At 41.1% G+C, this 25,112-nt stretch overlaps 2 protein-coding genes across 12 annotated transcripts in view; both read left to right on the top strand.

Annotated features, from left to right (window-relative positions):
* The first annotated feature begins 465 nt into the window (after nucleotides 1–465).
* LOC119492444 (FYN-binding protein 1-like) lies at nucleotides 466–3,622 on the top strand. 10 transcript variants are annotated; one of them, XM_037776903.1, is made up of 7 exons: nucleotides 466–1,732; nucleotides 1,978–2,083; nucleotides 2,189–2,208; nucleotides 2,303–2,348; nucleotides 2,781–2,815; nucleotides 2,908–2,985; nucleotides 3,402–3,621. In XM_037776903.1, exons 1-6 carry the CDS (start codon nucleotides 1,168–1,170, stop codon nucleotides 2,967–2,969), a joined length of 834 nt encoding a protein of 277 aa, XP_037632831.1. In that variant the 5' UTR covers nucleotides 466–1,167; the 3' UTR covers nucleotides 2,970–2,985; nucleotides 3,402–3,621. The 10 variants fall into 10 exon arrangements, 7 of the variants coding, with proteins under 7 accessions (XP_037632831.1, XP_037632829.1, XP_037632827.1 ...); XR_005207782.1 differs by having other exon boundaries at nucleotides 1,978–2,075; nucleotides 2,908–3,439; XM_037776901.1 differs by lacking the exon at nucleotides 2,303–2,348.
* Nucleotides 3,623–5,761: 2,139 nt separating this feature from the next.
* LOC119492713 (rapamycin-insensitive companion of mTOR-like) overlaps nucleotides 5,762–25,112 on the top strand; it is a 22,664-nt gene continuing 3,313 nt past the window's right edge. The window contains exons 1-33 of one of the 2 annotated variants that reach the window (XM_037777385.1): nucleotides 5,762–5,897; nucleotides 6,025–6,072; nucleotides 8,721–8,818; nucleotides 11,728–11,792; nucleotides 12,073–12,204; nucleotides 12,440–12,503; nucleotides 12,993–13,119; nucleotides 13,671–13,840; nucleotides 14,226–14,293; nucleotides 14,678–14,745; nucleotides 15,287–15,369; nucleotides 15,847–15,934; nucleotides 16,099–16,189; nucleotides 16,281–16,347; nucleotides 16,461–16,541; nucleotides 16,779–16,879; nucleotides 17,085–17,250; nucleotides 17,606–17,707; nucleotides 17,848–17,894; nucleotides 17,981–18,116; nucleotides 18,233–18,432; nucleotides 18,532–18,658; nucleotides 18,787–18,951; nucleotides 19,381–19,457; nucleotides 19,574–19,652; nucleotides 19,753–19,862; nucleotides 19,962–20,049; nucleotides 20,166–20,258; nucleotides 20,409–20,515; nucleotides 21,598–21,827; nucleotides 21,978–23,070; nucleotides 23,328–23,408; nucleotides 24,384–25,085. In XM_037777385.1, coding sequence (XP_037633313.1) covers nucleotides 5,849–5,897; nucleotides 6,025–6,072; nucleotides 8,721–8,818; nucleotides 11,728–11,792; nucleotides 12,073–12,204; nucleotides 12,440–12,503; nucleotides 12,993–13,119; nucleotides 13,671–13,840; nucleotides 14,226–14,293; nucleotides 14,678–14,745; nucleotides 15,287–15,369; nucleotides 15,847–15,934; nucleotides 16,099–16,189; nucleotides 16,281–16,347; nucleotides 16,461–16,541; nucleotides 16,779–16,879; nucleotides 17,085–17,250; nucleotides 17,606–17,707; nucleotides 17,848–17,894; nucleotides 17,981–18,116; nucleotides 18,233–18,432; nucleotides 18,532–18,658; nucleotides 18,787–18,951; nucleotides 19,381–19,457; nucleotides 19,574–19,652; nucleotides 19,753–19,862; nucleotides 19,962–20,049; nucleotides 20,166–20,258; nucleotides 20,409–20,515; nucleotides 21,598–21,827; nucleotides 21,978–23,070; nucleotides 23,328–23,408; nucleotides 24,384–24,684 — 4,602 coding nt within the window. In that variant the 5' untranslated portion in view covers nucleotides 5,762–5,848 and the 3' untranslated portion in view covers nucleotides 24,685–25,085. Of the gene's footprint in view, nucleotides 5,898–6,024; nucleotides 6,073–8,720; nucleotides 8,819–11,727; nucleotides 11,793–12,072; nucleotides 12,205–12,439; nucleotides 12,504–12,992; nucleotides 13,120–13,670; nucleotides 13,841–14,225; nucleotides 14,294–14,677; nucleotides 14,746–15,286; nucleotides 15,370–15,846; nucleotides 15,935–16,098; nucleotides 16,190–16,280; nucleotides 16,348–16,460; nucleotides 16,542–16,778; nucleotides 16,880–17,084; nucleotides 17,251–17,605; nucleotides 17,708–17,847; nucleotides 17,895–17,980; nucleotides 18,117–18,232; nucleotides 18,433–18,531; nucleotides 18,659–18,786; nucleotides 18,952–19,380; nucleotides 19,458–19,573; nucleotides 19,653–19,752; nucleotides 19,863–19,961; nucleotides 20,050–20,165; nucleotides 20,259–20,408; nucleotides 20,516–21,597; nucleotides 21,828–21,977; nucleotides 23,071–23,327; nucleotides 23,409–24,383; nucleotides 25,086–25,112 lie in introns of those variants that run through there. The other variant, XM_037777384.1, reaches the window with a different exon arrangement.

The raw sequence follows: 25,112 nt of genomic DNA, 5'->3' as shown, positions 1-25,112 counted from the left end.
AGAAGCATCGGTAAAAAGCAACATACAACACGGTGCAAAAAGTGAAACAAAATATGAACAGTTTAAATAGAAGGAAATATAGAAATAGGAACAATATAAACAAGGGGAAATGTTAAAAATAGGAACAATGTATACAGTATTTACTATTACCAGTCTATTAACACAATTGTACAAGTGGAAAAATTATATGGCACAGTATATTATTATTATTGTCTACACAACCTGGTATAACCTGGTAGCTAATTTAATGATTCAGGGAGTTTTTTAAAAGAAATTTCAAAGAAGTTGTTTGCTAATTATCATCTATTTACCAGCAGACATGGAAATAAAGCATATCAATTAACTTTGTGTTTTTTTCCTGGAAATGTATTAAATAAATTACCAGCTTTTTATTACTGCTTATTGGGAAATAGCGGAATATAATTATTAAATTATGTTTATAATAGATATAAAATAATAATAATAAAAGTCCAGAGTCAAGTCCCAAGTCAAGACAATAACAAGGGACACAGGGCTTTAATAATCTAGTATATAATTTTATATTTTATGACTTTTATTCTCTATATCTGGTTCTTAATATTCCCATAAACAGGATGTCTTTCTTAATGGTTGTTGTTGATGAATATCAAAGGTTTGAATATTTTCAAGATGCAGGCTCAAACTCAGCAACTTTAATGTCTTAAACTATTGAATCATGTTTAAATACTAATCAGCAGGTGGGTGTCACAGTTTTTTCAGTCACACCAAGCTGGCCTCTTATCAAATCAAGTACTTCCTCCATAGGTGGAGCATGTTTCTGTGGTGAACAGCTGTGTCACACAGACATACACAGCACTTCATACCAGAATCAGGTGAGTGCTGGCAATTTGTTTCAAGCAATTCTGCTCTTTGTGAAATCCTCAGTCATACTTCTCTCATGTTTTTGCCTCCTGAAGTGTGCATGTAATGTTATTTATGTTCCTGCTCTGAATTGACTTATGTGTGGCAAAATTAAAAAGTGAAGACAAGCACAAAGATGTTCTAGACTAAACAGTCATTTTCCTCTCTTTAAAGGAAAGACACCTGGGGACTCAGTTAAACACAAGTTGCTGCTCTGTGCCAGATGCTTCCTATAATAAACTAGCAGTCTGACAAAACGTGTGCGCTGTATTCTCTGTTCAAGCAAAAATGTCTGCCTTCAAAGGAGTTCGTTCACAAAAGCCTATCCCTGACTTTAAGCAACAATTGGCGGCTACTCTCACACAGAATGTGAAACCATCATCACTCAGGGCTCAACCATTTAAACCTGCTGAGACACAGAGTGACACGGACTCCTCTGGATCCTCTCGGCCTTCTCATCATGTCTCTGTCGCTTCAATCAAGGCAGCACGGATGAATTACAACAGACTGGGGTCAACCACAGTTCTGAAACCAGAAACCAAGGAATCACATGTGCCATCCTTTCCCAAAGTGCGCCAACGCATCAAACCACCTCTGGCACAACGTTTGACTAACAGAGATGATGGGGTGGAAAACATCATCCGTGCTAAACCCCCCAAACTTCCAGAAATGCAGAACTACATAAGAATATGTAGAACCCAAACTAAAGTCCAAAGAGTGAGCTTTGACCCCTCTGTTCCTAAGAAGAGGCTTCCTGATGTGCTGCTTCTGGGGAGCCCTCCTCCGAAGCCTCAAAGGCCTCCAAGTGTTGACATTCATCGATTCCGAGGGAGTCTAACCTGTGTCAATGATGGTGAGAAACAGTTTTAAATGCATTTCATGTGATTATTGCTTCTTCAAATACTATCATGTTCAAAAATGTGATAGCAGAATGATTGGTATGAGAGGTCATAGAGGTCATCCACAAGACAGGTAACCCAGAGGGACAACTGGGCTCGCTAACAGCTACACAATGTAGAGGAGAAAGAAGAAAAGAGGGTGATACACGCTAACATAATGTCCAAGCAGTAATCTATGCTTATATGTCTGTCAATACAGGCCGTGATGATTTAAAACAGGAGGAGGAGGCCTGGCCTATTATTTATGAGTTTGAAGCAGAGCAAGACATCTACGATGACCTTGGGGCACCAGCTGAGGTTTGCAGGTGCACAATACCTCTAAAATACTCCATGAAAGACATAAATCATTGCACCGTTTTTCAGTCACACATATGCTCTCTTGCTGATTTTACTTTTTCTCTCCTTTATAGTGGGCTCAACGTGCAAAACAGTAAGCAGTTTGTATTGCTTTTTGTTTAAATATGACAATATGATAACAAGCTCTCTACACAGTCATTGTTTTCTGTTTCTTGTTTTTGAAACAGTCGAGGAGGATGATATTTATGATATGGTGGATGATCCAGATGCAAGGTTGCACTCTTTTTATATTCATTTTGAATGGATGGGTCAGATTTGGTCATTCATTACTCTAGAAATTGCACTGGGTGCATTTAATGTAGATGGTAATAATGATATGTGAGACAAAGGGTCAGTGTTTAACCAAAAAAAATGAAAGTCATTTTCTTTAAAGGAATCACGTGGTAAAAATGAATACATACACAGAAAGAAATGTCATTCACACTAGAGAAATACTTTCAATACTTTCCAGTTCACTGTTTGACTCAATGTGGATTGTTATGTATGGGCGACACCTAGTGGTTGACATCAAATCTCAAACATGTGTAAACTAATTAAATCCAACATAATACCTCTCTACAAGTACTAGCTTCTGAATCTTATAGTGTACACCTTTTACACACACCACACTGGGCCTTCATAATAGTTTTTCTCCTTTCCCTTCAGAGTTTCTCCTCTGCCACAACCAAACACAGATGGAGGTAAATATATCTGCATTTCTCCTAATATTTATGGCATTTTGGAGGTCATGGCAATATAACATACAAAACTTGAATTGTCTTTGTGCCCACAGATGAAGTTTATGACACTGTTGACTATGGTGATGATGATGATGATTATGATAGTTTTGATTAGGATGACATCAAAGCAGGTATGTTCTGGTAACTCAAAATATAATATTAACAGACCAGTGGTCTGCGGTGGAAAATAACTAGCATTTACTGCTGCTGTAGCCTACTTGAATACAATTTTGAGGGAGGGAGGTATTGTACTTTTTATTCCATTACATTTTATTTGACCGCTATAGTAACTCTGCACATAGAGATTTTACATTTAAAAAAATCATGGGAAACTTATACTAATACTTCTGAACTTTTACACAACTAAAATTTTGAATACAGGACTTTTACTTTTACTTGAATGGAGTATATTTTACAATGTGGTATTTATACTTTTACTTAAGTAAAGGAACTGAGTACACCTTCCTCTGCAGACCAGATATTCATTGGGATTCAATGTAAAAAAAAAAAAATTAACCTACTTTAAATGGTTGCCATTTTTCTACAGACTGTACCTATGAAATCGCCTAATCTACTATAATGACTGTGACAATGTGAAGGACACGGATCTGAACCCTGGATATTTTAATGCCATATACAGTGTTTGCACATTGTTGATGAATCCATTACCTGTATCTGTCATTTAAATCATGGTGCATTTTCTTGATTAAAGAGCATGGTTAAATGTTAAATGTAAGATATCATTTTTTTGTGTGTTATGTTTTGTTATGTTTGTTATGCTATGTTTGGAAAAAAGGAATAAAAAGAATTTTCCAAAAGAAAACATCTCTCACATCCTTATTACTTATTTTTCTGTTTGTTAGCTTACTTTACTTTTTTTATTTTACTTATCTTATCTTATTTACTCATTTAACTAAATGTATCTTACTTGATTGTTATTCTATTAGGCAATGGTGCTAGAAATAGTACTTTTTTATTTTATACACTTGTATTTTATACTCTTGAACTTGTTGTAATTTTGTTGTATTTTTGAGCAATATCTGGCACAAGAATTTCCTTCGGGATTAATAAAGTTCTATTTTATCTTATCTTATCTTATAAAAAAAAAAAATATCCATAAAATCATGATTGGGGTGTGATGAAGTTAATTTTGACCTCTATTTTAAATGACAATGTTTTATATATACTTTTATATATATATAGATGAAAACAGTGCTAAAACAGCTCCTTCTTCTTCACAGACCATAAAACAGTCTCCAGGTCAGATTTATATTTTATCTCTGATAAAATTAGAGGGGGATTAAGGAGGATCCATCTGATCTCAGGTTTGTGTGAGAGGTCTGCTGCTGCAGCTATGTCGCGACAACCCCGTTGTCTCGTTCTCTATTCTCGCGAGAATCCGCGAAGTTTCCGGTGTTGTGTATGTTCCTGGAAACGTGTATTGTACTTTTTATTCCATTATATTTTATTTGACCGCTATAGTAACTCTGCACATAGAGATTTTACATTTAAAAAATGATGGGAAACTTATATAATACTTCTGTACTTTTACACAACTACAATTTTTAATACAGGACTTTTACTTTTTCTTGAATGGAGTATATTTTACAATGTGGTAGTTATACTTTTACTTAAGTAAAGGATCTGAGTACATCTCCCACTGCAGTCCAGATATTCATTGGGATTCAATGTAAAAAAAAAAAAAATGAACCTAATTTAAATGGTTTCCATTTTTCTACGGACTGTAACTATGATAAATACATTGTGAATGGTTTATTAATTGTTGATATATAAATTTACTCTTAGAATTACTCTGACTTTTTTTGATCAGCAATAAATATCCATAAAATCATGATTGGGGTGTGGTGAAGTTCATTTTGACCTCTATTTTAAATGGCAATGTTATATATATGTATATATAGATGGAAACAGTGCTAAAACAGCTCCTTCTTCTTCACAGAACCATAAAACAGTCTCCAGGTCAGATTTGTTTTTATCTCTGATAAGATTAGAGGGGGGATTAAGGAGGATCCATCTGATCTCAGTCTCTGTGGGAGTTTTTTTATTTTTATTTATTTATTTTTTTAAATTTTATTTCAAAATTACAGTATACATAGTAACAGCAGAAAACATTTACATACAAAAGAAGCATAGCGAAAACATAAAAATAAAAAACATAAAATAAAAAATACAATATAAATAAATAAATAAGTAGATAATAATAAAAAAATAATTTAATGATAATAATAAATAGTAATTTTTAAAAAACGCGCGAGAGTATGACAATAATTTCACTTAAAAACATTAAACATATTGCATACATTCATTGTTTTCATTGCTTTTTTGTTTTGTGAGGGAGAAATCGTTGACAGATATTATTCCATTTCTTTAATAAATACAAATAAATTAGGCTTTTTTTTTAATAAATTTACACTTGTGAATGTGGAATTTAAGAGAAGAATTAAAATTAAATGAATAAGAAAAAAGCTTAACTGATTATTACTCTCGTATTTTTGTATTATTATTGTTTTGTTTTTTTAACTCTATTCTTTCTTTTTATCATTATCATTATTATTATTATTATTATTATTATTATTTCTTTTCTTAATTTTATTTCAATTTTGAATGTTGAAGTTGTTTTCTCTAGTGTACTTAATGAGTTTGTCTATAAGCTCAATTACTTAAAAAAAATTGTTTATAATCTATTGTAATTACGAACTGTAAATTGCATATATGAAAACAACCTTGAAAAAAAAAGAAAAAATAAAGTATTAAAAAAAAAAAAAGTAGCAGATTAGGCTAATTTAACTCTACTATAGTTCTCAGAACCCACGTTTTTTTATTATTATTATTTCAAAATGACATTATTGTGAATGTGAGAGGTCTGCTGCTGCTGCAGCAGCTATGTCGCGACAACCCCTCTGTTGTCTCGTCCCCCCCTCTATTCTCGCGAGAATCCGCGAAGTTTCCGGTGTTGTGTATGTTCCTGGAAACATGGCGGCCAGCTTCCGCGGCCGTCCTATCCGGAGTCTTCGGATGCGAGGTAAGCGTGAAAAACTCGACACGCTGACACGTTTAATAACCGCATATTCTAAAAATAGAGTTTCACAGGCACGTTTTGACCCCGGGTTGACCCCTCTGCGTGTCCGCTCTGTGTGTTTATTTACCAGGTCGGAATGACAGCGGAGAGGAAAACGTACCGCTGGATCTGAGCAGAGGTAAGCAGAGAGAGCTTCATCACATCATCAAAATGGATGAGGAGCTCTTACTGCAAACACTAGCCTAGTGAAGTGAAAAGACAGTTTTGTCTCCGTGCACTTGTCCTGTCATTGCTGCTGTCAGTTTCCCCCCTTTCTGTTTCGTGTAATAACACTGCGATATCATAATAACTAGCTAGCTGAGTTAGCAGCGTTAAGCTAAACCAGCCATGACGACGCTCCTGTTGTTGTGATTGAGTCTGCAGAGATAGCCTGTTCTTTAAGCCAACCAACCATAAGTGCTGTTGTAGTCATGCATTTGGTCATTGCTATGGACGTTTTTAATTGGACTTTATTAGTTGTAACCCACAGAAGACATTACACAAATGTTGTACCATGATCTGCAAATAGTTCACTATCCACAAACATGTATTTTTGTGTTGTGTTAAGTCACATTATTAGTCACATTAATAGTTTAAATGCAAAGATTAACTCAGTCAATACTTTTATTTGCAAGGAGATGTGTCCTCTCAAAGTAGTAGCTATGATTTTACAAGGACTGTGATAAATGCAAATACAGATCTGATGGCATAAAAAACATTTTTACTCACATTTAATGTATCATGATCGCCTGTTATTTAAGTGCTGTTGTAGTCATGCATTTGGTCATTGCTATGGACGTTTTTATTGGACTTTATTAGTTGTAACCCACAGAAGACATTACACAAATGTGTACCATGATCTGCAAATATCTCACTATCCACAAACATGTATTTTTTGTATTTGTGTTGTGTAAAGTCAATACTTTTATTTGCAAAGAAATGTGCCCTCTCAAAGTAGTGCTATGATGTTGGATTTTACAGGGACTGTGATAAATGCAAATACGAATTTGTAGATGAATGCAGCATAAGAAGCCAACAATATTTTAGGCCCATTGACGTGATACGAGCCCCCCCTACATAAGATAAGATAAGATAAGATAAGATAAGATAAGATGAACCTTTATTAATCCCCGGAGGGAAATTCAGGTGTCAAAGCAGCAACATCAGCAAACAGAGTGAAACACAGGAGAGGTACAGGAATACAAAAATTATAAAAACAATAATAGAGATATAAAAGATACAGAGTGAATGGGTGAACACAGTGTATAGTACAGTCCGTCAATAAATAAATAAATGTAGTATGAACTATAAATAAATGTAATATGTACATATGTGCAGTCTATAAAGTGGTATATAGGATGTATAGTGTAAAGTAAGTGTAAAGTGCGCCAGTGGTTAGAGTCCAAGATGGTTGCAGATAGTGCGTGTTTAAAGTTCTTAAAGTCCTCATAGTTCTCGTATGGGGGTACGCTTAATCTGTGAGCTGTTTCATCATGGATTTGCAAAGTGTTGGTCAACCTCAGTGTTTTTCATTCAGGTCAGGCTGTGTGTGTGTGTGTGTGTGTGTGTGTGTGTGTGTGTGTGTGTGCGCATAACATTATGGTGGTGTGTCACAAGAGTTTCGTACAATCCTAAAGCTGAAGATTAAACCATGTCTGTGCCCAAGGGTCCAAGATCATGAAGCCCAACATTTGTATGCAAAAGTTGATGTCGATTGTTTTTCTAGCATACATATTCTTAACCTGGCTCAAACTAGTCCAAATCAATTTGCAAGAGACTGTTGCATCTGGTTATATCTGATTGGCTGCAAATACTTATCAATGCTTGAAGACAATGGAGTAGAAGCGCTGCTGGGTCTCTGTGGTAATCACATACAGGTGCTCTTTGGATCCTTCAGGTGTATTGGGCTCATTCAGTCTTGTGAAGGGCTCATTGCATGGGTGGAGAAAAGTACAAAATGCAAGTCTCCCTCAAAAGTAATCCAAGGCACACTGTAGTGTTTGAACAAAATTAAAATGCCTTTATTTTACACGGCAATAACTGTTTAAAATGACCAACATAGGTCTTCATCAGGGTCACTGTGACCACTGTGCCACAGTGACCCTGATGAAGACCCTTGTTTAATTTATTCAAATGTAAGATCACAGAGTAGTTGGTTTAGTAATTTAGTTTTATGGATAAAATAACATTTTGTACTCAATTAAGTAGACTTTTTTCAATGCTAGCAAAGTAGTTTGGAATAGTCCAAAAGCTCTTAATTGTATTTTCATGTGTTTAAGTTATTGTTTTGACTGATGACTAATACTGATAGCTTATACTATTTGGAGGATTGAACCTAATTGTGGCTCATCCTCTGGTGAACTTTGTTGCTGAGGAGAGTATGCAATCCATTAAGCTGGTGTAGTCATAGTTTCTGCTGCATTTATCTTTTTGTTGAAATGCAGTTTTCTGGAACTGGTTTCCATGCAATCTAAACTACAGTTAAGGCACTGATTCTTGCCAAGAGAATACTCCATTTTAAAAACCATCTGTTCTCTTGTGGAGAACATTTAGCATTACAGAAACACATAATTGTTGAAAGGAACTGAAAACAAAAGAACACTTCCCGGCTCAAGTCTTGCTTTCGCTGTCTAGACGTTGTTTTGACTGTACACACTAAATTAGTTTGACCAGCTAAACCAACTTCCTTCCTGCAACAAATAAATTACGGTTCATCGACCCATATTATGGCAATATGGCTTAACGCTTGTCTTGGTTACATTGTATTTCCTTTCCTTTCTCCGGCAGAACCATCAGAAAACTTCCGTGAAATCCTTCAAAATGTGGCCAAACCGCACGGAGTCAGTAACATGCGAAAACTGGGCCACCTGAACAACTTCATAAAGGTAACGCTGCCAAGTTATGACGCTTTTACCCCAGTGTTTTATTTGTTAATCTGGGCAGTGTTGACAACACTGAGAGTTAGTGAATTATCTCCCTAAACCAACATAAAGACCCCATTGAAGCTGTGGATACAAGCATGCAGCTTTTCAAGGAGGCTGACTCACTTGTTCAGATATCTGTAAAGATTGACTAGCTGTGCTCCCCCTCCTCTGTCTGTAGTGTCACCACTAACCTCTCCTTGATCCTCTCCTCTTGGGTGTTGCTGCCAGCAGGCCTAGCTGTGCCTGTCATTGTGACGCTGACAGTGAATGTAACAGGAGCTTTAGGGATGGGAAAGCACTCTGGCTCTAATATGCATCAAGAGCAGCACTTTGACTTTGGAACCTGAGATTCCTGATCTTTAGTTATTGTTCTTATGAACAATGAAGAATTGGAGATTTTGTTATATTCTTATTGTTTTGGAGTTTTAGTGTGAATAGAGAAGTTTTTTAAAAACAAGCGCAGATGGAAGTAAACAGTGGTTTTAGATTGTCGTGTTTTTCTTAGTGTGGACATGGCCTGTGTCAGCCCCGTGATGGACGATAGTGACCTCTCCAGGTTGTTTTTCTGCCTTCCACCCAACACATGCTTGCATAGTCTCGAGCCTTCCTGTTATTTCGAACAGGAATAACAGGGTGTAGAAAATAAATGACTTGCAAAACTGAAAGCTAAGTATAAGGGGGAAACTTGTAGACATTATTTTTGCTCACGTCACCTCACTGAGAAATGTCAAAGCCATTTACGCAACCCTGGCCGCTGATTTCTGCTGAGCAACCCGCCGCCTCAAACCAGGTCTGACAGTCAGTCACGGACATATTTTGACCAATTGTTGGTGGCCTTCAGAAAACTACAGCTTGCACTGTAGCAGGCTGAAGGCTGAGTGTGGGCCTGGCTGCCGTACACCTAAATCTCTTGTTTACAACTGACAGGAGGGTAATAGCCATGACGTGTGTCTCTGTGTGTATACGTCTGTGAGAGCCTCTAATTCCTTATAAGGGTTCCAGGACAGTGAGGGTGACCTAATCCCCCCAGAGAGTGTCACATGCCCCTCTCCACGTCTCCTCTCCCCTCCTCCTGCCTGCTTGAGCTCTGACATCACAGCTGGTTAAAAACAACCCCCTGCTCACCGTGCCTCTCATCATCACCCATCACGCTCCGTCTCTCCTCCTGCTTTCCTCTGTGGTTTACGACGAAGGAGAGAGGAGATTTACGTCCAGCTTTAAGGAAGAAACCACTCAAAAATTACCTGTTTAACTCACTCGTCGGCTCCCCCCGCTGCTGCATCGGGACAGACTGAACCACTGTGAGGGAGTAGCAGTGACTTGTTGGGAACACTAGGGTGCCTCAGGGTGCCTATAAGAAAGGTGGCAGCTCCAAAATGGCAGCATCCTTTGCCCAAGGAGCTCATTGCTCTGTGCATCTAATGAGTTTTCCGACTGTGCTGTTAGCTTTGGCCCGCCAGTTGACACAGACTGTCGCTGAAGGCTTATTGTTTTTATAATGAACTGCTTTTGTGTACATAGGATTTGAGTCTTGTATACAGCAGCTGCGTGTGGGCCTCTGTTAATGATGGAGGACCTGCGGTGAGGGAACAGCTAAAAGTGGCAATTCATGCTAAAAACAGGGTCCACTGCCAGGCCTGGTAGGGTACAGAGAACAGGAACAAATACTCAGGCTATGGGCGGAAGAATACAGCAGGACCTATTGCTTACTTTCTGTTATCACCTTCTGTTTTCATATATCCATACACATATATAAACATAAACAACAAGTGGTGGAGGTGACGCAAGCCGACACCCACTACCGGACCTGTGAATGTGTTGCCCCAACGCTGGCGTGATTATAACCTCCATCTACCCCCAGTGAAAGCACAACATCATCCAGTCACGAGTCATCTACTCCAAACGAGTCAACATGTAACGGACAATTGGAAAAATACAACAAACACACCTGCATGGCTCCTGCGGCACCCTGCAGGATTGTGTCGTGCTGTTTGTTAGATTGGAGTTAGTTTGATGCTTATTTGATTCAGACACTGTTAAACAGAGAGCTTCTCAAGTGAAGGATGGTGTCATTTTGGATTTGCCGAACTCCCTTATAAACACCTTGAGGGGCTGTATCATTAAAAAGTACATATCTACAGATGGGGACAATTTGCGCCATTAAAACAAGCATATTGTGTCCATTACTATCCCCCACGTTAACCAATAGAAACTCTGATATGATTGTGACACATAAAGTCAACCTGTCTCGATTCAGTCACTTCACTCGGGGCGTAACAAACCGTTCCTGCTGCTGCTTAACTTATTAGCCAGCCAGCTAGCTGGCGAGCATGGGGAAATATTTGAGTCAGTCCATATCGTCAAGAGACGCTCAGCCCAAACTAGCTAAATTGAGAAAATATGACGACAGTTATATTTAGCAACAGCGACAGGAGACCAAAATCCGTCATGTGTCTCTTCAGGTGCTAGAGAACGAAGCCATGAAGCTGGCCAAGCTAAAGTGACATCTGATAACAAAGCACCCAGAATATCAGGGCAAAACAAAGCGGTGTTAACGTGATTCAAATTGAAATGTGTTTCTGTTTATCACTATCAATCAGGTCTGAAGTATTTAGGTTGAAAAGTTTTAGAATATAAATAGTTCCAATGGCATCTGAAAGTACAAATGGTAGTAAGCATAAACTTAATCTGTGTTATGATTATGAGGGGGTTCATGGAAGATTTTCTCCGGTGAAGGATGGTGTCACTTTGGAGTTGCTGAACCACAATGCCCGCGCTAGGCTTTTACTTTTATCCTTGACCGAAGCCGTGCTAATGCATTCCTTGTATGAATCAGTTCATTCATTTTTTGTTCTGTCTCTGTGTTACAGCTGCTATGCAGCATTAGCCACCGCGAGGAAAACTTTGGGTTTACATACGAAGAAATCATCATTTGGTAAGTGTTGTTAGCAACCAGTAGTTCCAAATTGTACACCGTGTACTTTTTTACCGTCATGTGCTCTATTTCCAATTCATTGGCTTGTTTGTAAGTCAGGTCCTGTGGCTAATCAGCTGGAATGTTTTGCATTTGAAACACTGATCTGATGAGTTTTTCATTGAAAAACAGCAGGAATCAGAGATCGTCATACTGAAATAACAATAGTTTGTAAAGTGTCACTAAATCTCACATCATGTCCAATTTGCAATGTTTCTAAGTGTGCTTTTTCCACCTCTAGTCTGCGACTAGCTCTACTGAATGAGGCTAAGGAAGTGCGTGCAGCAGGGTTGCGGGCACTCCGCTACCTCATTAGAGACACCACTGTGCTGCAGAAGGTCCTCAGACTACAGGTGGACTATTTGATAGCAAGGTGAGATCCTGCTCTGACCACAACCAGTCATGTGGAAAAAATGCTGCCTGGCTGGCTTTTCAGTTTGTGGGTCAAATAATATTACTTTTTACAGGAAGTCACGTCATTTTGTTCAAAAGTTTGCCAGTTTCTTAGAAATGTTGTGCTTCAGTCACACTTGTTTTTCTCTTCTTGAAATATTTGTTGTTCTCCTACTTGAAAGGGACGTGACTAATATGCTTGTGTGCTTGTTTAGATGCATTGACATCCAGCAGAGCAATGAGGGGGAGAGGACTCAGGCTCTGAGACTAGTCCGAAAGGTAAGATCATATTTTAATTGCCTTCCACTAATTGATTCAGTCATTGTCATGTCGCTGGAGAAATGTGCCCTCTGCACTCACTGCTAAGATGTGGTGAGCAGCAGTGTCAGTGTGTGGACGAGTTTGCACGAGTCTGCAGGCGTGGTTATTTATAGCCCTTTCTGTAGTTTACTGTAAACTCTCTTCACACATACACACACCACTCAGGGTCTGGTTTCAGAAAGGGACTATTGGCAATCCAGACAGTAATACAAACCCAGTGTTCATTCCATGACATATAGCCTCTTATCATAAAATATATTTCTGTTATTACATATTGGACTGTAAGTTCTGAGATATGCAACCCTCTCAGAATAATTTCAGGTACTGTTTTTGCATGTTAGTCCTGGAGTCCTAGAAAAAGTGGCCATAAAAAAAAGATTGTGGTTATTCTTCTGCCTCGGTTTGTCCGGACTTGTTTAATGACTCTTGCTTTCCTCCTCTCTGTAGATTATCACTGTCAATGCGATGCTGTTCCCCTCCTCTGTTGCAAACTCTCTAATTGCCGTGGGCACAGATGGACTACAGGAGAGAGACCGCATGGTCCGTGCAGCCATCGCCATCGTGTGTGAGCTAGGTGAGTGCGCTACCTGGCCGTTTGAGACGGAGATACACAACGCAGATGCAAAAGAACCGTTAATTCTGCACACACACACAGAGGCTTTGTGAGGAGCTCTCGGGAGGTTACGACGTTAGTGGACAGAAATACCTCATAAAATACTAGGGGTGTAATGATACATCGATCTGGATCGATGCAAAGTGAAGACATCGACACATATCTTAATTTTTAAGATACGTCTTTATTCTGAAATTATTAACTGATAAAAAAAACATTTGCACTTAAACATGAGAAATTTGGCACTTTATAGTGAACAACAGTCTAATTGTCAAATCATAATTTAGTTTCTTTTTGCAGGTTGACATAAATGCAACTCATTGCGTTAAATACATATAAAATGTGATATCGTCTCATATCGATCGCAGGCCCCTGAATTGAATCGGATCGAAATTGCATCGATATAATAGTGTATCATGAAGAAACTTGTGATATACACCCCCATAAAATACCTAATTTGTTATGAAGACATGTGAAAAGCCTCTAATATTTCTTTGTTGCTGACTGTGCAGCCCTGAAGAACCCAGAGGTGGTGGCTAAACGCGGAGGCCTCAGCACCATCCTGAAGAGCGTGATTGACTGTCAGCTGAGTCGCATCAACGAAGCTCTGATCACCACCATCCTCCATCTACTCAACCACCCACGTACTCGTCAGTATGTGCGCGTTGACGTCGAACTGGAGGTACACACACACACAAACACACACACAGATACGAATTCAGAGGAAGCTGCTGTTTTATAAATGAGCCAGTGTGCTGGGAGTCATTCCAGTCAGGATTATGAGTCGTAAGGTTGCCCGTTTCTTTCCCATGGAGCTTACAGTAATCAGTTACAGCGACTCTCTAAAGCCTCATTGTCTGTAAACAGACACCTGGGACCAAAGCATCTCATCACCGCAGTCATAATATCCACACGGATGTCATATGAGATCTGAAGCAGGCTCATTATTACCGCGAGATGTTTCGTGGGAATATTTACAAATTAATTTTCAAGAACTAATGAAGGGCTCTAAAGTCTGTTGTATTTTGTACTCATCCCTCTCTTGTGTTGTGTGTTTGGTCCTCCAGCAAATCCTCGCGCCTTTCACAGATTTCCACTACCGTCACAACGCAGACACGGCTGAAGGGCAGCTCAAGTGAGTGTGTGGGGGGGTATGAAGAGTGTCACTGTTACAGTAGAAACAAAAAGATAGTGTTCTGACATTTCCCTCTGTTTACCCTTTGCTGTGTTCCCATATTGGCAACACCATGCATTGAGAAAGTTGAGGGTATGTGATGCAGTGTTTTTTGTAATATATGACCCCTCCTTGTTATCAGGGCTGCTTGACTCCAGCATGACTCGCCTGAGGAAGTCACGATTATCCGTTAAATCACTCTGAATGATTTGCTTTTATATAAAAAGATCTTTCTCCTTAACTCTTTTCAATGTTTAGCTTTTTTGTTTTTGTTTTGTGGTGGTGTGGTTTGATCCATTTCCTTGTGGTGTCCTGTTTTTAATGTGTGTTTTTTAATGTCCACAGGGAGGACAGAGAGTCCCGTTTCCTGTCGAGTAGAATGGCCATAGTGGCAGCCTTTCGCTCCTGGTCTGGTAAGGACATGGATGTAGTAATACATGTAGTTATTTAAAGGTGCTATTGATAACATTCAGCCACTAGATGACGCATTCTCCCTCCGCCGTCCCGTTGCATTTACTTCACAATAAGTCGTTGCCAGGCACTTAAGGTCAATCTCAGCCATTTTGTCCACACTAACTGGCGACCCAGAGATACCACTTGATACCACGGTCATTATACTATTGGCTCACAAGCCTTGTTAGAAGTGGGAACCAGACATTCGATATCTTCCACAGAGATAAACAAAACATTTATTTTGGAGCAGCCAAAAATTTTTAAATGATTAATTCACAATAATATATTTTTTTTTTCAGGAAAAGTCATACTTTTATTTGGCACCTTTCTAAAGGCTATGTAAATGTATTATTTTTAAAAAGATATTTGTCTGCATAATAAACTTATCAATAAGACCGTAGAGTGAGACTTGTAAATAAATAGACTAGACTAGTTTTATATTACTTGTGCTTTGCTGTTGAATGTAACATAATGTCTCCTTTTGTCTCTATCTTTAATCAGGGATTATCAACCTATGCAAGGCTGGAAACTCTGGAATCCAATCTTTAATTGGCTTACTTTGCATACCAAATATGGAAGTTAGGGTGAGTATTGAAACAACTGCATACAAAAACAATGAAGTTTATGGATGCAAAACCAGCGAATAACTTTTGTTAGTTAACTTGGCAGTGAAGACCTAATTGATAGATAGTAAAGATGTTGACCCGCCGATCTCAGTTTCACAGCTCTAGTGTTATGCTAGCACTGATTTCTATGGAGTACTTCAAATAAAAACAAAGCAAGGCTTTCGCCTACTTTTTGGGTGGAGTTTGGTTGGAGTATCAGAGCACAGAGTGAGATACACCCAAAGGCATCCGTGGCACAGATAGATCAAATCACATATTATCACTCTGTTTCCTGTGGATTCAGAGACAGATTAGGGCTGCCCAAGTAATTTGAGTATTTTGCTACTACGCAGCCACAGCATTTAGATATTAGAAGTGCTCTTTTGAGCGCTTGCAAATGTAGTTTGTACCATATCAAATGTGTGTCTGATCGCTCTAATGTAATGTGCCCTGCAGAAAGGCTTGCTGGAGGTGTTATATGAGATATTCAGGCTCCCCGTACCCATCGTAACTGAAGACTTCACGGAAGCTCTTCTAAGTGTTGGTGAGAGAAACATCTTTTGTATCTTCTATGTGGCCTTGTATCATCATGACAGAAAGTATACTCCATATTTTTATACTAAAATGCTTTGGTGCTATTTCAACCCAGATAAGTCCATATTTTAGACACACGGTGTAAAAGCTAATGTTCGCTCTGGTCTTCCTCAGACCCAGCCAGGTTCCAGGACACCTGGAGACTTTCTGATGGGTTTCTTGCTGCTGAGGCCAAAGTCATCCTACCCCATCGGGCCCGCTCTAGGTGGGAGATGATATGAGAGAATAGAGATGGTTAAAATAGTCTGGTGTTTACATGAGCCATGCAATGATTTGTTTTCTGTTTGCTTCATTAGGCCTGATCTGATGGACAACTACCTGGCATTTGTTCTTTCTGCCTTCATCTCCAGTGGGCTGTTAGAGGTGAGCTGATACTAAGTTGTTTGTTTTGCTCTCTGATTGTATCGTGTTACAATTTGACACCATGTTGCTATTAACTCATATCCTCCCTTCTATCGCCACCTTTGTCTCTATAGGGCCTTGTCGAAGTTGTGACCAGTAGTGATGATCAGCTCGCTGTGAGAGCCACCATCCTCTTGGGAGAACTTCTACACATGGTAATATTAAAATGGGGAAAAGTATCTCCGACACTTTTATTTTGAAAAGCTGAATTTCTTTAACACTGTAGAAGAAACCGGTATTTGTGCTTGTGTGTCCCTGCAAAAAAACAACAACATTGCATCAGTCTGGAGGATTTCTGTATTTTGAAAAGCTGCCTGCTACAACCGAGTGATTGTGATTCTAACACTAAATGCACCTTCTCTTTTTACTCCACGTGCTCATCTCTTGTTTAGGCAAACACCATCCTTCCACATTCCCATAGCCACCACCTGCACTGCCTCCCCACCCTCATCAACATGGCCGCCTCCTTTGACATCGCACAGCAGAAACGACTGTGAGTACACTCAGAGACATGGCTTACAAAAATCACTGTCAGTCCTACCAAGTGTATTTACCAGGACTACTGTATATTTATATCTCATAAAGGTACACTGATACAGTAGTGCTCTCGTAACAGTGAACACAGTACAGAAGTGAACTACGTACATTACATATTATTAATGTATGTTAATCATCCCCCAATTTCATTGTTGTTCCAGTCGGGCAAGTGCAGCAGTCAACAATCTGAAGCGTTTCCATGAGAAGAAGAAGAAAGGCTTGAAACCACACAGTCTTTACCTGGACCACATCATCCGCAAGTCTGTGTCTTCACACAACCGCAGAGAGACACACTCACGGGTCCACCGGGACATCTATGTCATTAAGGTAAATGTGAACATGCTTTTCAGATACTACCCTCTGGACACAGCAACATATTAAAGTAGTTCGAAGGAATGCATTTTGGGAAATACATTTATTTTCCATCTTACCCACAGTTGATATCAAATTCATTTTTTTGCGTTCAAAGGTACAAAGGTCTGGTATGTGTTTAAGGGGAAACGGCTATTAAAACAGATGAGACAAAGACAAAGAAATGAATGGAATTGGTGCAAAGCCATCAGAGTTGAACATTATTATTATTATTATTAGTGCTTCTCATTTTCCACTGTTAAAATAAACATCTTTGTATTACTGTTTTTTTTTACATTGTCAAATCAATGTTTTCTGTGTTTGTGTTCAGGACACGGAAGAAGCACTGATGCTGAACCTGAGAGACAGTCACATTCTCAACCATAAGCAGAACCTGGAGTGGAACTGGTTGTTGATCGCCACCATCCTTAAGGTCAGGATGTTCTCATGTTGCACCCGTCACAAACCGGCTCAATGCATGTGACAAAGAGAAGAGACCAGTCAAGTTAAAGCACCTGTATGCCAATATTTCTTTTCCTGTATGATGTTTAAATGTTGTGTTTTCTCTCCCAGTGGCCACATGTAAACCTCAGGAACAACAAAGATGAACAAATGCACAGGTACGACTCCTTCATATCATCAGTGCAACATTAGAAAGAGTTTGCTGTATTGTTTTAACCACTTCTTTGTCTTCTGTGTGATGCAGGTTTGTGCGGAGGCTGCTGTACTTTTATAAGCCCAGTAGTAAACTGTACGCAGGGCTGGCGTTGGATCACCCAAAGGCCAGACAACTCACTGTGGTTGGCTGTCAGTTTATTGAGTTCCTCATGGAGTCAGACGAGGTTAGAGAAGCGTACACGTACACACAAAAAAACACTTTTTTTACCTTTTGTCACTTTCTAACTTGCCTCTCCTGTCTGCCTCCTCTCTCTCTCTCTCCCCCTCCCGCTGTCACCAGGACGGCCAGGGCTACCTGGAGGACCTGGTGAAGGACATGGTGTCGTGGCTCTCCTCGTCCTCCGGGCTGAAGCCTGAGCGCTGTCTGCAGAGCAACGGCCTGCTCACCACACTCAGCCAACACTACTTCCTCTTCCTGGGGACGCTCTCTGCGCACCCACAGGGAGTCAAACTGCTGGAGAAATGTGGCCTGTTTCAGTGGTGAGTGTGTAGACATAGAATATAAGACTTTCAGAAATGTTTGTTCGATAAATTGACATATTTTATTAATGTTCTGTGACAACTTTTCTGTTTTTGCAGCCTGCTGAATCTGTGCTCTGTGAAGAACCAGGATGCTGTGTTGAAACTCGCTGTGTCCACACTGGACTACAGCAGAGACGGTCTGGCCAGAGTGATCCTCTCCAAGATCCTCACTGCTGCTACTGATGTAAGACAGCCACAACAACAAGACAAGCAAGAAAAATACATATAAAGCAGTGATTGGAAAAGCTGTTGTCAATTCTGCGTCGTAATGTCTCGTCTGTCTTCCACAATGCTTCTCGTCTCTCTGAGCAGGTGTGCAGGTTGTATGCCACCAAACACCTCCGTGTGCTGCTGCGTGCGAGCGTGGAGTTCTTCAGCAGCTGGGGCATGGAGCTGCTGGTCACGCAGCTTCACGACCACAGCAAGGCCGTGTCCATGGAGGCCCTGGACATACTGGACGAGGCCTGCGAGGACAAGGTGACTGCTTGGAAGTACCGTCAGTACAGTAGAACCGAAGTGGTGTTTGTCGGATTAGGATGTAGGGATGTCATGATACCAGAAACGTAGCAGTCGATACCAATACCAGTGAAATTCCACGATTCTCGTTACCAATTTGATCCCACAATAAAAAAGTAAATCCCATTCCACATACACACTTTATTACTGGTTGCATACTGCTTTTTTAGGAAGTTAAACAGGTCATATTTCCCTCTCTATTATCTATTTTATATTGCTGTGAAAAAATATTGCTTTCTCACCAAAAACTGTATTTTACAAGATTACATTTGAACACATCATAATAACGTTAGAATTTACCTTCGCCCAATACTCATACACTAAACAGACAGTGGCGTTGTATGTCCACGCTTTCTGCTGTCTGACTCGGTATGTTGTGCTGGTTCACAGGCCAACCTCCACGCTCTAATCCAGCTGAAACCAGCTCTGTCCCACCTGGGAGACAAGGGCCTCCTGCTGCTCCTCAGGTGGGTGTTTACTTCAACAGCACTGCTTACCACACGTGGCTTACAGTATATGATATGTCTCAGTCTTTTATGTAGTCCTTCTTGAATAAACTGTACGTCTTGTTTCTGCTGTTTAGGTTCCTGTCCATTCCTAAAGGTTTCTCCTACCTCAATGAGAGGGGTTACGTCAGCAAACAGCTGGACAAATGGCAGAAGGTATGATCAGGATATTGGCTACTATATTATAGTAGACAAGACAACACGCTAACAGAGCTTTTTGTTATACTCTTTGACCTAAATGCCTCTTTGATGGCAGGAATACAACCTGAAGTACGTGGACCTGATAGAGGAGCAGCTCAACGAAGCGCTAACAACCTACCGCAAACCTGTTGATGGAGACAACTACGTCAGACGCAGCAACCAAAGGTGAGATGCTGAAGTCTGTCGGCACCTCACAACGAATAACAGGACACGCTGAAGAGTGTGTGTGTGTGTGTGCCTAATTTCTCTGGTTTGTGTCTCCAGGTTACAAAGACCAAATGTCTATCTCCCTGTGCACTTGTATGGTCAGCTGGTCCACGATAAGACGGGCTGCCATCTATTGGAGGCTCAGGTAACTGCTTCAGCTTATCTGTTTCATTTTCTACAGTCATGTCTCTGAGGAGCAGTGGGTCATGCAGATTTATAGGCCTTTCTTCCTAATGTCTGTCTTTTCCCGTTTGTCTCCAGAGTGTGGTTCCTGACCTCAGCTATACGGTTCGCTCCCCGATGCTGGACACCTGGGAGGGCATTAAACAACTGAAGGCTGCTCTCTGGGCCCTGGTCAGTATCATTTGCTATCACTTCATGTCACCTCAGTTACTCTGTCGCTATAATAATAATAATAATAATAATAATAGTAATAATAATAATAATAATAATAATAGTTCCAAAGAGATGGCTCTAATGGCTGTGATGTTGTTTTCCATGCAGGGCAACATTGGCTCTTCAAACTGGGGTCTGAATCTCCTGCAGGAGGAGAACGTCATTCCTGACATCCTCGCATTGGCTCAGCATTGTGACGTGCTGTCAGTACGAGGGTAAGCTTATCATTTCCAGTTTTTACCAAAAAAAACAAAACTTTAAACTGATGTTCACATAGACTTTATGTCCCAAAAAAATTGTTTTGTTTTGCCTGCAAGAACACAATGTTTTCTGGTGGTGAGAAATCAGAATATAATTGCATTAAATTACTGAGGAACTTTTAACTGGTTAAGAAAAAGTCTAAATTTTATACTGATGCCTCTTTATGACCTACATAAGTAAACGAGACCATCAGCGAGAAGATTGGCTATTCCTATGTGGTTATTCTTAATACTTGTCATCGGTGCCACCGGATCCGATTCCGCGCAATCAGACGTAATCATGCAAGTTCACCAGAAACTCCTTCAGCTCAGACTCCAGCTGGGCCTCCGGCAGGGCCTCCGGCAGGGCCTCCGGCAGCGACCAGCCCACCGCAGAAAGACCCAGATCTGGCTTCGCTGCCGCCTTCGACCTGCAGTCGGACCTCCTGCGGGAGGTGGATGTGGGAGCCAACACCGACACTACGCTGCTGGAGGCCCAGGCCGTATCGCTGGGCCCGCCGTAGGAAAGGAGTCACAAGAGAACCAGAATCAGGAGTGGGGCAGACTGTCAGACTCTGCCGCAGTAAAATTAGAGGTTTCCTAAAAGGACTCTGGTGCTCGGAAACCATACCGCTTTTGTCCACAGAGAGCACCAAAATCAACACAAAATGAAAGTTCCTAGTAGCGTGGTAGTAGCTTTAATAAACAGTGAGGAGTAAAAACGCAAAACATTAAAATTAGCTACTTATGATGCTGCAGATCAGCAAGCCCTTATTAGATTTTTTAAATAAATTGTTTCTAATTTAAAAAAATAATTGACAGATAAACGGAACCCTATAAATAATTAGGTGTTTTTTGTAAATAAGCATTTTCTACTGTTTTAGCATCAACGTTGCTGATGTGGGAACTACTCTGGTCCCTCAGTCTTAAGGATATGTTTTAGGATTTGCCTTCAGCTGCCCTGTCTTTTATTCAGCTACTTTTAAAACATCTTAGCTGAAACATCTTAGCTGAAACATCTTAGCGTGTTTACTAACCGTCCTCTCCCATACCAACAGGACATGTGTTTATGTGCTGGGCGTCATCTCCAAGACCAGGCAGGGTTGTGAGCTGTTGAAGCAGTACGGTTGGGATGCAGTCAGACACAGTCGCAGGACGCTGTGGCCTGTCACTCCAGAAGAGGTCGACACACAACTGACCTCTGAACTCTCCTCAGTACCGAGCACGCTCAGTCTGAACTCTGAATCCACCAGCTCGCGCCACAACAGCGAGAGCGAGTCTCAACCAAGTACGTAGGACTTACTTTGTCTATGCCAGGATTTGTAGACCGTCAGTAAAGTCTCCATTAGTTGTATTTATGATGTTCCACCATCATAGTAACCAGGTGTTTTTAATTAGCCCCCTTATGTTCCTATTGTGTTCTTCCTCGTGCTCTCAGACATGTACATCCTGGACGATGACAAGTGTGACATTCTGGACCAGTCAGACGAGCCCTCTTTCTATCTACACTCCAAACCAGTCAAGGACCGCAGCCCCTTCACCATCCTGGCCTCCACACGCTTCGTTCGCACTCGCTTCCTCAATTCCCTGTCCCTCCCCAGCAAGAAGCTGCGCTCCACCAGCGACCCCAAGAACCCATCGGGCTCTCGCACCCCTACTGACCTCAAGACGGGGAGTATGAGGCGGAACAGGACGGTGACGGAGCCGTCTGTGTACAGCCCAAACCAGGACGTCTTCACCCCTGTGTTCAATGGCAGAGGAATGCCCAAGAGTCCCACAGTCAGCCTGGAGACGTCCTTTGTCGGGACCAGGGGGGGCTCAGAGGAGCAGCTCGTGGATGGCAGGCTGGCCAGGGGAGGAGGCTCAGGCCTCGGACTAAGTGGTCTAGCAGGGCACGGGGTCGTGGAGCACCCCAGCCGGGAGAGGGAGCAGAGCAGCCGAGAGCGTCTAGCGGGAGACGGCGGCTCCTCGTCTAGTGGAGGCAATGTGGTAGGAGGCGGCGGAGGTACTCAGTTTAAAAGCCGCAGCCAGAGCTTTAACACGGACACCACAACCAGCGGCATCAGCTCCATGAGCTCCAGCCCCTCCAGGGAGACCGTTGGAAACCCCGAGAATCCCGAACCCGAGCCGGACTCCTCTGACTGTGTGAGCCTCAACACAGTGGTGTCAGCCAAGACTGTCAAAACGCTCTCCTCTCTCACGCCCCAGGCTCAGACCAACCACATGTCCACGTCGAAGTCCTCCACCGTCTCTCTGGTACCGCCCGGCTCCTCGCACACTCTCCCCCGCCGAGCCCAGTCTCTCAAGTCTCCCTCGGTGACCACCATCAAGAGCCTGGCCGACTGTAGCTTCATGTACACCAGCCCGCGAGACGCGCTGGGCTACGCAACGCTGAAGAGGCTGCAGCAGCAGAGGATACACCCGTCTTTGTCTCACAGCGAAGCGTTGGCTTCACCAGCCAAAGACGTGCTGTTCACCGACACCATCTGCATGAAGACCGGCAGCCTGGACTCCAGATTAACGCCTCGCAGGTAAATCAGCCATCACTACAGGAACGATACGGCAGAAAGCATCTGTATCTATTGTTCTTTTGTCTACATGGGTGTGTTTATTACTTTTTTTTAATTATATGTTTGTTGTTGCATTAATGAAAAGATTTACTCATCGTCTCCATTTGTGCTACTGTAGCTTAAGCAGCTATGTGCCTGGGGTAGGTTTTTGTCTTCTGTCTACTTTGGCAATGACAGGTTTGAGTGTGTTTCCTGTACACCTTCTATCTGTCTGTCAGGCTATCAGATAGGAGGGGTACCTGTCCGGAGCCCGACGTCTTAGATCCGTACCGCAGGGTGTCCAGAACATTCGCACCGCGGTGGGTGGACCTACCCAGTGTCCTCCTAGAGAAGAGTAGAGATGTAGCTTCTTCATTGCTTTGACTCCCCGTAGCCCCGTAGTGTGAATAAGCCCCATGTAGATTGGTCAGTTGTTGGTTGTTCCCTCCTCTTAGAGATACTGTGTAAATAGCACACAGGTAGATACAGGTGCCATATAGATGTGGCTGTACTGTTTGCTATGGCATGAAATGTTTTTTGATTGTCAAGTTGCTCATGCATGTTAAAATAAAGATGGGTGATGAAAGTTAATTGATAATAACTTTAAATTTCAGGTGATAGATTAACAGTCTTGCAGAGCATTTAAATCTCCTTCTATTGAAATTTATGTGAGGAAAAATTCATCAATTAAAGATGGAGTCAGTGATTCTGGAGAAAGACTGATATTTGAACTCAACACCAAAACAAATCTAAAAAAAGTCATAAAAAGTTATAGTATAGAATGTCTAAAAAAGTCATAAAAAAAGTCATAGTATAGTATGTTGAAAAAAAGTCATAGTATAGTATTTCGAAAAAAGTCATAGTATAGTATGTCGAAAAGGGGCTGTGTATGAATACCGGACACAGAACGGCAACCAGCGGACCGTGAGGAGATAATCGCCTAATTTGACAAAAAGCGTATTGGATTAGAATCGCTGACTCCGCCTTTGATCAGGGAATTAATTTCATGATTAACCTATGGATGGTTTGGTCTATGAAAGGAGAGAAAATAATGAAAAATGTGTATCACAACTTCCCAGAGCCCATGGTTTGAATTGTTTGTTTAAACAATTATGTGAAACAGAGATAAGCAGCAAATCATGTAGAAGCTTGAACCAGCAAATTTTTGATAGAATTCTTTAAAAATAAATAAATAGAAATATTAATAAAGTAGCAAGTAGCGGGGTTTTGTCATCTGTCTACGTTGGTAATGACAGGTGTGAGTGTGTTTTTCGTGCACCTTCTATGTCTGTCAGGCTCTCCGATAGGAGGGACACCTGTCCAGAGCCCAACGTCTTAGGGCCATACCGCAGGCTGTCCAGAACATTCATACCGCGGTGGGTGGACCTACCCAGTGTCCTCCTCAGTAGAGATGGATCTCCTAGCACCGATCCAGACAAATGTGTCCTTGCTCTAGCTCTATGCCTGCAGTTGTTTAGCCATTGCTTCGACTCCTGTAGCCCACATAGTGTGAATAAGTCCCATGTAGATTGGTTGTTCCCTCCTCTTAGAGCTGCAAACCTACATACTTTGATATATATTGTTATTGTCCAGTAGAACTATGCAGTTAATTAGTAGTAGTATAAAATATTAGGTCATACTGACCAGCTCTAACCTCTTTTTCTTCTAATGAACTTCTGCCTCCATTTAAACTCTCATTGGGTTTTTTTGTGTGTGTGAAGCTTTAGAATACTGATCCTTGGGTGCTTTAGTGTATTTTAAAGCTATGCCAATAGGTACTTTGCTTTTAAGACGTTGATATCACACTTTGGATGCACTCTACTGTGAGTTTACCTGTAGCTGCTGTCCTGATAGCTTGCTGCAGTGTGTCGGGCTTTAGAGCCCACTGTGACCCAACTTCCTTCTCACTCTCTGCTCACTAAGTCTCTGTCTCTGTGCTTTTATCCAACATTTATTCCTCATGTTCCTTTTTCTGTCCCAGTCTCTCCCCCCGGTTCCTCTCACGCGCCTCTCCTCTTGCCCTC

The sequence above is a fragment of the Sebastes umbrosus genome, chromosome 8, assembly GCF_015220745.1.
Source record: "Sebastes umbrosus isolate fSebUmb1 chromosome 8, fSebUmb1.pri, whole genome shotgun sequence".
In the NCBI taxonomy this organism is placed as follows: domain Eukaryota; kingdom Metazoa; phylum Chordata; class Actinopteri; order Perciformes; family Sebastidae; genus Sebastes; species Sebastes umbrosus.
The sequence above is the reverse complement of the archived record's forward strand: the minus strand, read 5'-3'. Positions and strand labels throughout refer to the sequence as shown.